The sequence below is a fragment of the Macaca nemestrina genome, chromosome 5 (assembly GCF_043159975.1).
Source record: "Macaca nemestrina isolate mMacNem1 chromosome 5, mMacNem.hap1, whole genome shotgun sequence".
NCBI lineage: Eukaryota > Metazoa > Chordata > Mammalia > Primates > Cercopithecidae > Macaca > Macaca nemestrina.
This window is the reverse complement of record NC_092129.1, coordinates 135,841,704-135,858,028: the sequence shown is the minus strand read 5'-3', so window position 1 is coordinate 135,858,028 and position 16,325 is coordinate 135,841,704. Positions and strand designations below refer to the sequence as shown.

The window sequence follows — 16,325 nt, the reverse complement described above, 5'->3', positions numbered from 1 at the left end:
ATTATATATCTATATATTATTTATAGAGTAGATATAATCAATATAATATTTATTAATATTGATATTTATTAATATGTATTATATATAATATATATTTATATATTATTTATAATATATTTATTTAAATATAATAATCTATTTAAATATATATTTAATAACTATTTCCCTTTTTTGGAGGGTCTCTGGGTCTGTAGTCAAAGAGCAGCATGGGGAAAATACCATGACAGAGCAGGACCTGTGGATTCTCTCCCTAACAGGTTACCAGCACAACTTTGACACCTATGATGATAGCCTCATCACAGACCTCAATACACCCTATGACTATGAGTCTTTGATGCACTACCAGCCTTTCTCATTTAACAAGAATGCAAGTGTTCCCACCATCACAGCCAAGATCCCTGAGTTTAACTCCATTATCGGACAGCGCCTCGATTTCAGTGCCATTGATTTAGAGAGGCTGAACCGAATGTACAATTGCAGTGAGTACCTCCGTTTTTGAGAACTTGGTAAACTAGCCTCAGCAGAGATTCCCTCAGCCTTAGAGATTTCCTTTACATTTTCCTTTACTCTTCTTTAATGTTCTAGCTAAAAGAATAAGAACAAACTGCATAACTTTTGTTGGTCTACTTCTAGACCCATTTGTTTAAGTATTGTCTATGGCTGTTTTGTGCTACAATGGCAGAGTTGAGTAGTTAAAAACAAAAAACAAATAAAACTATAGCACCAACCTTATAGGATGGTTATAAAAACCAGTTATGTATTTGTGTTTTGTAAAGTCAAGGTACTGGACAAATGTAAAGAGCTGTTATTGTCTAGCTTCTTTTGCTTCTTTTGGAGGATGCATTATTATGTAAAGCTCAAGATACGTGATAGACTTGAAAGCATTTTGTATCCTGAAAAATTTTTTATGTACATTAGTTATTCCTAGAGTAACCTAATCCTCTGGGGCAGGGTATTTTCTAAAGATGACCCCACTAGCCTTCAGAGATAAAATGTTTGATTCTGTTCAGTAAGTATGTACAGAAGACCTACTAAGTACAAAGCCAAGTATTATAGGTACCTTGTTCTTGATCTAAAGGCGTTTATGGTTGGTATTTACATAGCAGAGAATGATTATAGATTTTTTTTTAATCTTGACTCTGTGAGATAGGTAGGGCTGTGTCTATATCAGCAAGTACTAAGATCTGATGACAGTAAGATTTGCGTTTGAGAAACAGTCAAGAAAACAAGCTTGTGATCCTGTTGTATCTGAGCAATGAGGTTTTAGTGGCTTAAGACATTAGCTATTTGGAATGACTATCTTTCATTTTTAACCAGATGATAAAAATATTATTTGCAGCCACAACTCACACTCTTTTGGACCACTGTACTTTTGAGAAGGCAAACATCTGTGGGATGATTCAGGGCACCACAGATGACACTGATTGGGTCCATCAGGACAGTGCTCAGGCTGGAGAAGTGGATCACACCTTGCTGGGACAATGCACAGGTCAGTGAAAGTGGAAAGCAAACACATTGATGTGGTTCAACAGGTTCGATTAGGTTATGCTAATCACCATGTTTTGCCTCAGTCAGAATGTTAGTTATCAAACTTGAAAATCTGAACAAGGACAAAAAAATTTCTCATATCTTAATTATTAACTCAATAAAAAGCATCCAGTCTCTGGGCACACAAAAGAAAGATGCATTTAAGCAAAACTGATATTGGTATATGATTGATAAGATAAAACCTCGTAAATAAAGGCAATGTCTGTAGAGCCACACCCTCCTAAAGAAATATAATGTGAGTCACATATGTAATGTAGAATTTTCTAATGTCCACGTGAATCGGGCTCTGTGGCACAATGGATAACACATCGGACTTTTAATACCTATGTGAAAAAGTAAAATAAAAAAGGTGAAATTAATTTTAATAACGTATTTTGTAACTCAGTATATCCAAATAGTAGCATTTCAACATGTAATCAATATAAAAGTTGTTACAAGATGCTTCACTTTTTTCAGGCTAAGTATTTTAAATTTGACACATATTTTACTCCTGCAGTGCATCTCAGTTTGCACTGGCCACAATTCAAGCACTCAACAGCCACATAGGTTTGGTAGCCACTGTATTGGATAGCACAGCTTCAGATACTTCCTATATATGGTTTGTGTAGTGAAAAAGACAGACAGTTATGGACTAAGTGACTTCACCACTTACTAATTGAAATATGGCTTCACCATTTACTAATTGTGACCACAGGAAGTTGTTGTTATGTGTGTGCTTTTTCTAAAAGTCTTGGCTTTTGCAAGCCTCTGTAAACATCAAAATATTGATGTCTACTTCACAGTGACAGTGGAAGAAGATAATGCATACAAAGCCCCTACCTGCAGACCAGCAGCTTCACTTCCCATTTTTCCATCTTCCCTTTCTCTCCAGAGGTTCCATTTATTTTGTTTTTCTGTTTTAGCCTTCTAGTGTTCTGTGCCTGCCATTGAATTCATCTTAACCATATTTGGAAGCAGATGAGGTTATGGATTATTATAGCCTTTTAAAGACTAGACTATTGCGAAGTCACTTAGTCTACAACTGTCTGAGAGTTGGTGAGATTCCCTTCCCAGAAGGGACACAGCCTGTCACCCAGATTCCAGGCCACCACAGGGAATGTCAGAGGTGATAAGCCACTGACACTTCCTCCACCTTTGGAAGAGGGTAAAAGTTTCTGTCACAGATCAGATTATCAAATATATCATTCCAAGTGTCCAAAGGTTGATCCAAGCCTGAAGTGCTCTCTAAATTTCCGTTTTAGCCTCTAATCCAACCTATTCTGTGGGCTTGCTGCTAGGCTAATGTACAATTGCCAGCTAAACACAAAGGTAATCTTTACTGTGAGAGGAATCTGCTGAAAGAATGTTCTAGTAAGAGAAAAGGACCACAGCCCAGAAGAAAGATCTGGAAAAGCTGTATCAGGTTAACTTGAGCAGCTATTATGCTTCTTTCAGAGGAGGTATGTAATGAAACATGTCCCTCTGCTAGAGAACTCTTGCGTAGTTACAGGTGGATGCATAGACATGAAGAGCTCGAAGGATCCCTTGGGAGGATCCCTCCCATTCAAAACCCACAGAAATAAATAAACACCTAGGTATTGGCAGAGCTGGGGATAATTTAGGCCTCCAGAGTTCTGGACTTGAATTATTTGACTCTCAATGAATGCTTCATAAAAGAATTCCTCAGTAAGAATTACTTAGAAACCTTTTTAGCCTTGTGCACTCTTTTTTTTTTTTTGTAACCCAGGCATTCAATATATAATTATAATTCAGAGGTCTCAGGCAAGTTCAAATACTGAGAAGAAGCTACAAGGGAATATAATTTGCCCTGCATTAATATTAAAGTCATTGTGATATTTTAAGCATGGTAGGAGGCTTATTTAAACCATCATTGCTTGCTGCTGATATGAAAGGCAAGTGCCTGAGTGTGAGGCGGGATGAAGCTGGGAGCATCACGGAGCAACACTGGAGTACCCAGCACTATACTGTACACTTACTTTATTTTTATCTTGGGAAATGTTTTGATTGAAGTGTTTTGATATGGAGTTGAGTGTTGGAACACAGGATAAAGAACTTCTTCATATGCAAGAATTTTTCATTGTGCTTGACTTTGACAAGTGTGTGGTTTACCAAATGGTACATTTGTTTAGCTACCTGATTATTTTTAGAGGAATGAGTTTTGAGGTATCTGAGTCAGGTAAACCCCATCTCTGGCACTAATGTAGACACTTTTCACCCTCTTCAGTGTCCTTCCAATGCCTCCCTTTACATTCAGGAGAAATTTCCATTTAGTCTCTAATGTGTCCTGAATAGCCCTTCTTATAATATAGTAAAGATTATTTTTTGCCACTGATTATTTTTGCCACCTAGTTATTAGGCTAGCAACAGGGGAAATTGAACCCTTATCATTGTCAATGTTTAAAACCAAATCCTAACCCTTTGAATTCCACAGTGTCTTATACAATGACGAGACCAACCCAACTCTTTTCCTTGGAATGAATCTCTAATTTAAATGACGAAGTCAATGAGAATAATAGAATTCATCTCACAGACACCAAATTCCATCAAACATTGCTTGAAGCCTGTGTTTCTTTAAGTCAGAGGTATACATTTCACATTCTTGGAACAAAGGCAATCAAACGCAACAGTGGAGAGCAAGCTTTAGCCAGTGACTAAGTCCATTGAGACAGAGAATGTTTGTTGAAAAATGTCCTTCTTTTTATTTTCCTCTGAAGAGTTCTAGCTTTTGTTGCCTGGACAATGGCCATGGTTCACTATTTCACTTTGTTTGGGTGGACAGAACCTTGGGGTGTGGGAAGCCAGACGTGTGATGTCTGGGTGCTCTTTCCATAGGTGCCGGCTACTTCATGCAGCTCAGCACCAGCTCAGGGTCCGCGGAAGAGGCAGCCCTACTGGAGTCTCGGATTCTTTACCCAAAGAGGAAGCAGCAGTGCCTGCAATTTTTCTATAAAATGACCGGAAGTCCTTCAGACAGACTCATTGTCTGGGTCAGGAGGGATGACAGCACAGGCAATGTTCGCAAGCTGGTAAAGGTGCAGACTTTTCAAGGTACTTAGAGGCATCCACACAAGGAATGGATTGGGTTAAAATCTGGGATCCTGCTTCTTCTCCTCCTTCCCTCTTTCTTCCTACTCCTCCTTCTTCTCTCTTGCCTCTTCCTTTTCCTCCACCCACTTCCTCCTCTTCTCAGAGCTTAACATAATGTATGGCATGTTTTAATTACTCTATGAATGTTTTAACCACTGAGAAATTAGAAGCAGTATCTTGGGCTTAGGTAGGGATGAAATATATTTTTGTAAGAAGCCAGTCAGAATATACAAATCCAGTTTTCACTAGAAATTTAGAGAAAGCAAAGGCCAAGACTGAGAAAATGGATGGTTCAGGAATGGAGATAAGAAGCTAAAAGACCTGTGGGAATTGATGTTGCTGGACAGAGAGTAGTTAAATAGTTGACCAGCTCATGCCTGGAATCCCAGCACTTCGGGAGGCCGAGGTGGGCGGATCACAAGGTCAGGAGATTGAGATCATCCTGGCCAATATGATGAAACCCCGTCTCTACTAAAAATGCAAAAATTAGCTAGGCATGGTGATGCACACGCGTGTAGTCCCAACTACTTGGGAGGTTGAGGCAGGAGAATTGCTGGAACCCGGGAGGCGGAGGTTGCAGTGAGCCAAGATTGCACCACTGCACTCTAGCCTGGCAACAGAACAAGACTCCATCTAAAAAAAAAAAAAAAAGAAAAAGAAAAAGAAAAAAAGTTGACCATAGTGTTTTGCATCTGTTTCAGAAAAACAAATGATACCATTATTTAATATGCTGATGTAACTTGAAGCCTGCTTGTGAAGTTGGTGGCAAATAAGTCATTTGTATACGTTAACTTCCTATAATCACTTACATGTTCCTAAGTGTCGCTTTGAATATTTACATAAGAAGGTCAACATGTAAATGATTACAGATGGAGAAACTTTTTGTTGAAAAGAAAGCTTGTCTCCCTTTTCCTAGTTATGAATGAACCACCACCACAAGAAAAGAAAGCAAATACTTTGTTTATAACCCTGGATCTTGATTTATGGCCAGATTATCCTAGCATCCAACCTCCTACCTTAGCATTTAATTTATCCATTGAAATGAGTCCAGAGAAAGGAATTAGTTTTTATATATCTGCTGCTCTTGAAGGAGAAACCTTCCTTAGAGGTCACTTGTAAGAATAGGTGCCCAAATCACCTATATCCAAGCCACTGTGTGGGCTGCCTGGGAACTCTACAAATCACAGTTTTGAGGGGCTCACTTTTCTGGTTGAAATTTATCATAGTTTACATGATGAAAGGATGACAGCTAGATACGCTTTAGGAGTTGAGGATGTGTTATGTTACCAAAGATTGTAAATATTTAATGAGAAAATGAGTTGGAGTTTCAATAGTATTGATGGGAGCTGTTATCACTCACTTTCATCTAAAGCTAAAAGTGTTACTTTTAAGCATAAAACCAACCAAGCAAACATCGCATGCTTAATTATTTTCTTACACTGCTGTGCTTTGTGTTTCATTGAATTCAGAGTATGTCTGTGTAAGTTCCCTGGGAACACTGTATGAATGGGTTTTTAAAGTAGTCTGTTCCGATACTGGTTTGTCAATGACATTTTTCAAAAAGGTTAATTGAATATCACTTAGTGTTGTTTATGTGATATTCAACTTAAGACAGTTGCAACCAATTTGAATAGCTTTTAAGTTTTGCAAAATGTATATTTTGACCAAAACAGTTACACACAAAATATGTCCATATGCATATCTGTATATAATATATGTTACATACGTAATGCTTATATACAAACTTACATGAAAAATGTTTGCATACAACTATGTGTATGTACACACACACGCACACACACACACATTTTTACTGAGGCCAGGACTTCCTTATAGATGACAATTCTGAACTAACAAGGATTAAGTTTGTCTCAAACAATCTTAGTAGCGTTGTTGCCTGACTGATTTAGGGCAGCCCTGTGGAAGCATATAAATGAAACCTTCTTAAAAATTTCACAGATGAATCTTTGCCTATATGGTATAGTCTCCTGGGTCTCCTTCCCAGTACCAAATTCCCCCATCTCAACCTCATTTTGACATCCTATATTAAGAAAAAACAAAGCAGGTACTCATCAGCAAGAACGGAATCCTATTCTCTTGACAGAATTCCCGTGATCTATAACCTGCTGGATAAATAGTTCAAATCCTATATCTCTGTTCCTATTCCTAGACTTTCTGGCACCTATTGCCCTTCAAGTCCGTGTGTGTTCCAGTAGGCTGCAGTGCTCTGCCCAGGATACTGCAGCTACCTAGATTTGTATGTTACAGAGGTGGTCGTGTGCTTTCTCTAGCTCTCTCCTATGTTCCCATGTAACCTAACCACACAGACCATAATCAGCTCCACCCTAGGAAACAGAATATTGTTAGACCTGTCCCTTGAAGTTGTCCTTAAAGAGAATGGCCTGAAAACAAAGGGAGATTAAAGGTCTTTTCCATTTCAGGGAAAATATAGTTCTGTAAGTAGATTTCTGGTTAAAAGACACAGAAGAAGGAAAAAAGACACTCATCTGTAGGAACTCAGTTTGGCCAACATGACTTCCACTTGGAAGCATTTTTCCTCTCCTCTTCAAGCCCAACTCTAGGGAATATCCTGTGCAAAAATACCAATGTAGGTGCATCTCTTTGGGGAATTGAGTTGCTCTGCTTTTGCAGTTTCCTCTCTCCAGTATCCCCAAGCTCCTGTCTGGCTTTGTATGCTGTTCAACGGAGGATCCCATGTTCTAGAACAGGCTTCTCACCATCTTTCCTCAGCTCTTAATTCAAAAGTCCCACCTCTAGTTCTTGCTCAGAGAAAAAGCAAGTAGACCTAATCTTTATTAGAATGTGAATTTCTAGACAAGAAATTGTCTAGAAATCTCTTTGGATTACCTCGCTCCCCTACATGGTGGACTTTCAGATAATATAAGGAAGAGAAAAAAGTCTAGATGTTGGAGAGGGAGTCAGTTTCAGGTAGGGAAGACTCAGTTAGTCCTACAAGTTATTATCTGCTCTTCAGCATTCCTTATAGCTCTCTGGCAACAAGTGACAGGTCAGACCATATGGAGTTACTATTTTTTGACTTTTGGCTTACAAAATGGCTATTTTATATGATTCAGCCTAACACTTGGGCTTTCATTGCTAACATTAGGGGTTACACTTGAAACCAGCCCACTCAGGAGGAAATCCAGAACCTGGATTCTTATACTGATAGTGGAAAACAAATTCATGGTTAAGACTTGAATGTGAATTTTAAAATAAATCAGAGTATTTTAAGAAACCATTTTTCCTTATTAGATACGTAACTTTGGAAAAGTTACTTAGCCAGTTTATAATAGTACCTATGTTATAGGGCTGTTGTGAGGATTTGATGAGATTATTTACGGAAAGCACATGGCACTGTGCCAAACTCACAATAAATACTCATTAAGTGTTGGCCACGATTCTCACCAGCCTTGTTCTCTGTCCTCAGGAGATGATGACCATAATTGGAAAATTGCCCATGTGGTGCTCAAAGAGGAACAGAAGTTTCGCTACCTTTTCCAGGGCACAAAAGGCGACCCTCAGAACTCAACTGGGGGAATTTACCTGGATGACATCACTCTAACAGAAACCCCCTGCCCCACGGGGGTCTGGACAGTCCAGAATTTCTCCCAAGTCTTGGAGAACACCAGCAAAGGGGACAAGCTTCAGAGCCCTCGATTCTACAACTCAGAGGGCTATGGTTTTGGGTTAACTTTATACCCCCATGGCAGAGAAAACTCTGGCTACCTGAGACTTGCTTTCCACATGTGCAGTGGGGAGAACGATGCTATCCTGGAGTGGCCAGTAGAAAACAGACAGGTGATAATTACCATCCTCGACCAGGAGCCCGATGTCAGGAACAGGATGTCCTCAAGCATGGTGTTCACTACCTCCAAGTTGCATACATCTCCAGGTGGGTGGTGTCAGCATAAATAAGAACTACTCCTCGACCCAGAAAGGCCCACAGATGTGATTCTGTTGTGCAAGAAAGAGTAACGTTCCCCTCACATTGTCTCCTTGGGAATACCAATAACATAGTTGTATTGGAATTTCAAGTTAAGATTTTCAGTGCCATGATATCCTCCTTCCCTTTCCTAAATTCACTCATCAAACGTCTATTGAGGGCTTACCATGTGCCAAACTCTGTACTAGGTACTTAGAATACCAGTGAATCAGGTGGTCCCTGCCTCATCGAGTTCATTGTGATTGAGGAAACAGATACTGCTAATCATTTATCAAATACTCAGAACTTGCTAGGCTCTGTGCAGAGCTAGTGTACTTACTCCTAAAATAGTACTCAATGTTACTATGTTCATGAAATAAACTTACATCAGTAAAGAAATGGACAAACTTTTTTGTTTTTTTTTTTGAGATGGAGTCTTGCTCTGTCACCCAGACTGGAGTGTAATGGTGCAATCTCCGCTCACTGCAACCTCCACCTACCACGTCCAAGCAATTCTCCAGTCTCAAACTCCCGAGTAGAGACGGGGTTTCACCGTGTTGCCCAGGCTGGTCTTGAACTCCTGAGCTCAGGCAATGCACCCGCCTCGGCCTCCCAAAGCGCTGGGATTACAGGTGTGAGCCACTGTGCCCGGCACTATTTTTTTTTTTTTTCAAAAGAGAAGACCTAAGCCTTAGAAGAAAGAAGTCATAGCTGTCCCTCTCTTTTCATTAAGAGAGTCACTCAGTAGCAGACAACAGATCACTCAGAGCTGTGATTCTCTGCCTCTCCCATCTTTCAATTCTGAATTGCAGTTCTCCTGGAAAGAGTAAATAGCCTAATTTTTTTCCAACACGTTTTTTTTTTTTTTTTTTTTTTTTTTTTCTGATTTACAAAGCCCTGTATCCTTATCAAAGACAAACTGGAAAGTGAAATCTAAAGAGGTAATGTGATTTTATGTTACCTACAACTTTGCAGTGATAAATGACACTGTCATCTGGGACAGGCCGTCCAGGGTAGGAACCTATCATACAGACTGTGATTGTTTTAGAAGCATCGACTTTGGCTGGAGTGGTTTCATCTCCCACCAAATGCTGAAAAGGAGGAGCTTCCTGAAAAATGATGACCTCATCATGTTTGTGGACTTTGAAGGTACTTTTGTTGGTCTTCCTGAGTAAATAATCCTATGCTCTTGGCACTCTACTAATTTTATCCTGATTTTAAAGCACACATAGAGGGTGGGGATGAGGTTAAGAAAAATGTGTTGTAGGAGAACCACATTTTATTCAATTGGTCAAGGACTCACATCTTTATTTTAACTGTCCTTGAAAGAAACTGAAATTTTAGTGTCATCTTTTTGATAATTTTATCAGAGGTAACAGTTGGCTGATTTCAATTTAGTTTCCATCAGTCTATCCTTGCTAACTTTATGCTTCCTTTTGCAAATTCAATAAATAAAAATGTGACTGGATTACTTTAAAATAAAAATAGCTAATACTATGGGAATCAGCTGGATTCAAAGCCACTTTTTCATGTCACTAAGGGTGATGGGAGATAGAAGCAGGCTGGGGAACTTTCACCAGAAGTGGGAGTTAATTGTAGTCAGTTACTAATCCTGGATCTTCCTCATGACCCTCTATTTCCTGAAGATATCACCCACCTCAGCCAGACTGAAGTTCCCACTAAAGGCAAAAGACTGAGCCCCCGAAGCCTCATTCTCCAAGGCCAGGAGTTGCAGGTCTCCGAAGAAGGTTCGGGAAAGGCCATGTTAGAGGAAGTGCTACCTGTCAGCCTGAGCCAGGGGCAGCCCAGCCGACAGAAGCGGTCAGTGGAGAACACAGGTCCCCTGGAGGACCATAACTGGCCACAGTACTTCAGAGACCCATGTGACCCAAACCCTTGCCAAAATGATGGCGTCTGTGTGAACGTGAAGGGGATGGCGAGCTGCAGGTAGGCTCTGTGACTGGGGAGACAGGCAGGCCAGCAGACCTGGGCTGCGTGCATGCTTCCCCTGGTAAAGGGTGCTGTTTGCAGAGTAGGGCGAAGACTACCTCAGATGATCAACTGGATGCGGTTTTCCTTGACTCTACAAAGGTGTGCCCTGGATTCATGGGCTTACGCTGCCAGGACAGAGGTGTCCCAGGTCTCCTTGTCTCTTGACTTCCACCTCTTTTCCTCCTCTGGGGTATTGTCAACTGCATCTTGGATGTTGTTGGAATTTCTAACTCTAACAACATCCAAGATGGCTTCTAGCCTAGGGACTTTCTACTCCATGACAGTGGGTCTCAAGACGAAGCTTAAATCTTTGCTGACTACAGATGTTATTATTAGTTCCTAATGATTATTAGTTCTATAGTCTGTCATTTATACAGTGCTATTATTACAGTTATATTTTCAATATTAGTAGTAAGAACACCTGATATTTCTGACCCCTTGTTATACATTGTGTAGTCTCCTGAGCATCTTCCACACATGATCTAAATTCATTCTCACTGCCACCTCTGACATAAGGGCTCTTCTTATCCCCAATTAGTGTATCAAGAAGTTGAAGCTTAGAAAGGTTAAGTAATTTATCTAAAACCTACCCAGACGGAAAATGCTGAAGCTGGGACTTGCATCTAGGTCTGTCTGGCAGCACAGTTTGCTATATTTAATAGTTATTTTTATAATGTTTGCTTGCATGAAACCCTAAAAGCTGTTTCACAAAAGGAGGTATGTGATGACAGAAGTAGCAGTTCCATTTGAACAGTAGCAGATGTAGGAACTATTCTGCCTGCCTCAAAAATTTACATTTCTTCTGAGTTCTTTTTAGTTTCCATGTTTTTTTCTTTTTGTAGCTTTTATTTTGAAATAATTTTAGACTTACAGATACAATGCAAAAATACTACAGAGGCTTTCTCTATACCATTCACCCAGCTTTCCCTAATGTTAGCATATGACACAAACAGTAGTACAATTAGCATAGCCAACAAGTGAACATTGGTACAATGCTAGTAAATACATTACAGGCCTTATTCAGCTCTTCCCAACTTTCCCACTAATGTTCTTTCTCTGTTTCAGGATCCAATTACGGATCTCATGTTATATTTAGCTTTTATGTCTCCTGTCTCCTAATCCCCTCCAATCTGGAACAATTCCTTAGTTCTTTCTTGTCTTTCATTACCTTGACACTTTTGAAGATCTCTGGTCAGGGATTTTTTTTTTTTTTTTTTGGTTCATCTTGTTCTCTCATGATTAGATTGAGGTTTCACATTTGTGGCAAGATTAGTAAAGATGTGCTATGCCTTCTCACTGCATCACGTGAGCAGGTACATGATGCCGGTACATGTCAGTATTGGTGATGTCAACCTTCATCATCCGGCCAACGGCATGTTGGCCTCTCCACTGAAGAGTTACCGTTTCTCCCTCTGTAATTAATGTTGCAGGAAGTCAGGGACCCCGAACGGAGGGACTGGCTGAAGCCATGGCAGAAGAACATAAATTGTGAAGATTTTATGGACATTTATTAGTTCCTTAAATTAATACTTTTATAATTTCTTACGCCTGTCTTTACTGTAATCTCTGAACATAAATTGTGAAGATTTCATGGACACTTATCCCTTCCCCGATCAATACCCTTGTGTTTTCCTATGCCTGTCTTTACTTTAATCTCTTAGGCTGCCAGGACAATGTCATCTTCTTCCTAAGCTGAGGAGGATGAATGTTGCCTCAGGACCCTGTGATTGTGTCAACTGCACAAATTGTTGGTAGAGCATGTGTGTTTGAACAATATGAAATCTGGGCATCTTTAAAAAAGAACAGGATAACAGCGATGTTCAGGGAACAAGACAGGTAACTTTGAACTGGCCGCAGGTGAGCAGGATGGAATAGAGCTATATTGCTCCTCTTTCATAAGCAAATAGGAGAAATATCCCTGAATTCTTTTTCTCAGCAAGGAAAGTCCCTGAGAAAGAGAATGCGTCCTGAGGGTAGGCCTATAAACGGCCCCTTTAGAAGCCTCCTGTCTTTTATGGTCAAAGCCGAAGGGATGAAATAAGCCCGGTCTCCTGTAGTGCTCCCAGGCTTATTAGGAGAAGGAAAATTCCCACCTAATAAATTTTGGTCAGACAGGTTGTCTGCTCTCAAACCCTGTTTCTTGATAAGATGTTATCAGTGACAATGCTTGCCTGAAATTTCCTTAGCAATGTTAATTTCACCTCATCCTGTGATCCTGTGATCTCGCCCTGCCTCCATTTGCTTTGTGGTATTTTATTACCTTGTGAAGTATGTGATCTCTGTGACCCACACCCTATTCGTGCACTCCCTCCCCTTTTGAAAACCGCTACTAAAAACTTGCTGGTTTTACGGCTCGGGGAACATCACGGATCCTGCCGACATGTGATGTCTCCCCTGGACACCCAGCTTTAAATTTCTCTCTCTTGTGCTCTTTCCCTTTATTTCTCAACCCAGCCAAGACACTTAGGGAATAGAAAAGAACCCACATTAAACATCAGGAGCGGGTTCTCCCGATAAATTAATACATATCTTGGGAGAGATATTCCAAGACCGTAGAGACATCCTGCTTTTCCTCAAATCCTCACACGCTAATTTCAGCATCTATTGACACATCCCGCCGCAATACTCACCACTGGGATCTTCTAATGTTGATTTCCTATGTCCTTCACACTCGTTAATTAGAATTCTTCTGTAAAGAAGAATGGCCCCTTCACCCCGCTAATTTGTTTATGCGATCGTTTATTTATGTCATGAAGGAATCATAAACATTTATTTTATTCAGTGGGCTCTGTTGCAATAATTTTGTGATTTATTTTGTTGCTTCTATTGTCCCAGTTTTGGCCTTTGGGAGCTATTCCAGGTTGGCTCCTGTGCTCTTTCAACATCAGATTTTATGAACACAATGTTACTTTCTGGCATCATAGCATGCTCTAGGCTCATCTTTTATTTTCCCTGCCCCACCCATATAATCAATCAGTCTTCCAAGAAGCCCTCTGGTTCCTTTTATTGGGGAAGGCCCATCTGTTTCTGGGCTCCAAAGCCATGGGTCTGCATGTCTTTGCCTGACAAGCCCTTAGATGCCAGATTCCACTATGTGCCCCCAACAGGCTTCATCCTTCCCAGGCTAAGGGAGGCCAGGGTTGCCACTTGTATGTCAGCCTCTACTCAGCCAAACTATTCCTCTCCTAGAAACCTGCAGCTGAGAGTTGGGAGAATAAGTTTTTCTAAGATAACACTAGGGGATATCACTAAGTTGTGTTTGGAGGGGACTGGGTCAGAAAAAAAATGTAACAAACTTGCTATTACTCACTGATTTCTAAGAATTCAATTCTCAGGATAGAGATGAGGCTTTGGAAGGTAAAATCATTCAGGATTAGTAAAAGAAAATGCTGACTTTTTTTTTTTTTTTTTGAGACAGAGTTTTGCTCTTGTCACTCAGGCTGGAGTGCAATGGAGTGATTTCAGCTCACTGCAATTTCCACCTCCCGGGTTCAAGCAATTCTCCTGCCTCAGCCTCCTGAGTAGCTGGGATTACAGATGCCCACCGCCATGTCTGGCTAATTTTTTTGGTATTTTTAGTAGAGACGGGACCATGTTTGCCAGGCTGGTTTTGCCATGTTGGCCAGGCTGGTCTCAAACTCCTGACCTCAGATGATCCACCCGGCCTCCCAAAGTGCTGGGGTTACAGGCGTGTGCTATCATGCCCAGGGAGAAAATGCTGACTTCTGATTGTTTCACTCTGCCCTGTAGAATTCTGCTGAGCAGACTTTGTAGTAGGAATGTTTGAAACAAAGGCTGGAATTGTTACAAAGGTATGGATGAGACATTACCAGTTATATGCCTTGGTTATGAGATTAGTTGATCTTTATACCAGACAACATTAAGAAACAAAACTAAGGGCTGGCCATTGTGTGCTTACTGTGTGTCAAATACCTTGATAAGTACAGTGTCCTCATTATCTCATGTGACCCTCAGGGCAACCTCATAAGATAGTGACAGTACACTAACCTTACAGTAACATTTTATTTGATATTATTTAGAAGTTTCCAAGCTACCACTGATGCTCTAAGTCAGACTGTATCTGGGGAATTTCCTTTGTAGCTTATATTCTTAGCCAGTGTCAGGCAATGTGTTCCTTTAGTGTCTCAGACCTTCCTCCTGAATCCTTGGTGGCTGAGAATCCTCGATCTGGAGGTATACCTCTTGGGATTAAATTTCAAGTGTGAAATGCTTACTAACAATGTGACCTTGAGCAAATTATTTAACCTTTCTGTAAGATGAAGATGATGAGAATGGCCAAGTAATAGCCTCCACCTCAAAGGGTTGTTGCAGGGTTAAATTAGTTGGTTCATATACAGCACTTGAAATGGGACCAGGCACTACGTGGACCTGCTCAGTGAGTATTTGCCATTTTTATTGCTGTGGAGATGAGTTTTGCTAGGAGACACCTGAGGTCTGGGTAGTTCCCACACTCCCTTCATGTCCTTTTCCCTCAGGTGCATCTCTGGACCCGCTTTCTTCTACACAGGGGAGCGCTGTCAGGCCATGCAGGTGCACGGCAGCGTCCTGGGCATGGTGATCGGAGGCACAGCTGGCGTGATCTTCTTGACCTTCTCCATCATTGCCATCCTTTCCCAAAGGCCAAGGAAGTGACCTGCCTGCTGGCATTGACCAGACCACAGCAGCACCTCCTCCACGCAGGCCTTATTTTCCCATGGTCAGTGCAGTTTGGGGCAGCTTTTTTATCAGCCTTGCTTTGGATAGGACCTCCAAGGACTAAGGCCTCCAGCCCCATAGGTGACCCTTGTCATGTTTCTGCCCCACATAATCCCGTTACCTTGCTATGTGCTCCTAATGTATCTAGGGTGTCCTGTGACAACACTCATCACACTTCATAGTAAATCACTTGTTTGACTGACTGTCTTTCCTATAGACTGTAAGCTCCATGAGGGCAGGCACATATTGTTCTCATTGACCATGCTGGTCCCAGTGCCTAGAGGCATGGGCGGCACATTGTGCGCACTCAACAATGGTTGAATGAATAAAACAAGAAATGAATGAATAACTAAGATGTAGAAACTCTCATTTATATTGCAGATCAAATATATACGATGAAATTCATATGCTGAATATATTAGAATCAAATGCTCATTTTTCATTAGACGCAGTGGTGTCATTACTCTTTTAAGATCTTGTTAAAGATTTCAAATAAAGGTTCTTCTGGGCAGCCAGGCTTCACAGCATTTGCTTTCCTGTGAAATTCTAAGAGAAGACCTTTAATAAATTTAATAAATATTGAGTTAACACCTTCTTTGTATCTGGTATTGTATGTAAGTGTGGGTGTGCATGTGTGTGTTGAAGGGTGGGGGTGTTCAAAAGCTCTTTCCCAGATCTTTTAAGTTTAATAGTATATTTTATAGCTATTTATGTACAACATTATCATATTAACAAACTGAAGGTATCAGGGAACTTTAAAGAAGTATTTTTAGTTATGCTTTCTTTCCATAGTTCCTAAGGAGATAAAATCTGTCTGGGGCAAAGAAGTTCCAAGATAGATCAAGTTCCAAGATAGATAGCTAGGGAAAAAAAAAAAAGCTAAAGTTTCTATACCCAATCAGCAAAGAGTCAACTCTGTAAGTTTAATAAAAGAAAAGCTTTTAAGGGTTCTGAGTGGTCCTATAAGTTATCAGGCTTTGTAAGTAGATATTTTATGACAATTTTGTAGAGTTAAAATGCACTGGAAACAAAATGAGAG

The 16,325-nt window shown here is 40.4% G+C and overlaps 1 protein-coding gene across 2 annotated transcripts in view; it reads left to right on the top strand.

The window, feature by feature from the left end:
- The window catches only part of LOC105490918 (meprin A subunit alpha), a 43,440-nt gene extending 27,564 nt beyond the window's left edge, over positions 1 to 15,876 (top strand). For both annotated transcript variants that reach the window (XM_011756902.2, XM_011756904.2), the window contains 7 exons: positions 258 to 479; positions 1,340 to 1,489; positions 4,381 to 4,596; positions 8,084 to 8,548; positions 9,554 to 9,727; positions 10,225 to 10,525; positions 15,067 to 15,876. In XM_011756902.2, the coding sequence (XP_011755204.2) occupies positions 258 to 479; positions 1,340 to 1,489; positions 4,381 to 4,596; positions 8,084 to 8,548; positions 9,554 to 9,727; positions 10,225 to 10,525; positions 15,067 to 15,223 (1,685 nt within the window). In that variant the 3' untranslated portion in view covers positions 15,224 to 15,876. The remainder of the gene's footprint in view (positions 1 to 257; positions 480 to 1,339; positions 1,490 to 4,380; positions 4,597 to 8,083; positions 8,549 to 9,553; positions 9,728 to 10,224; positions 10,526 to 15,066) is intronic.
- Positions 15,877 to 16,325: the final 449 nt, after the last annotated feature.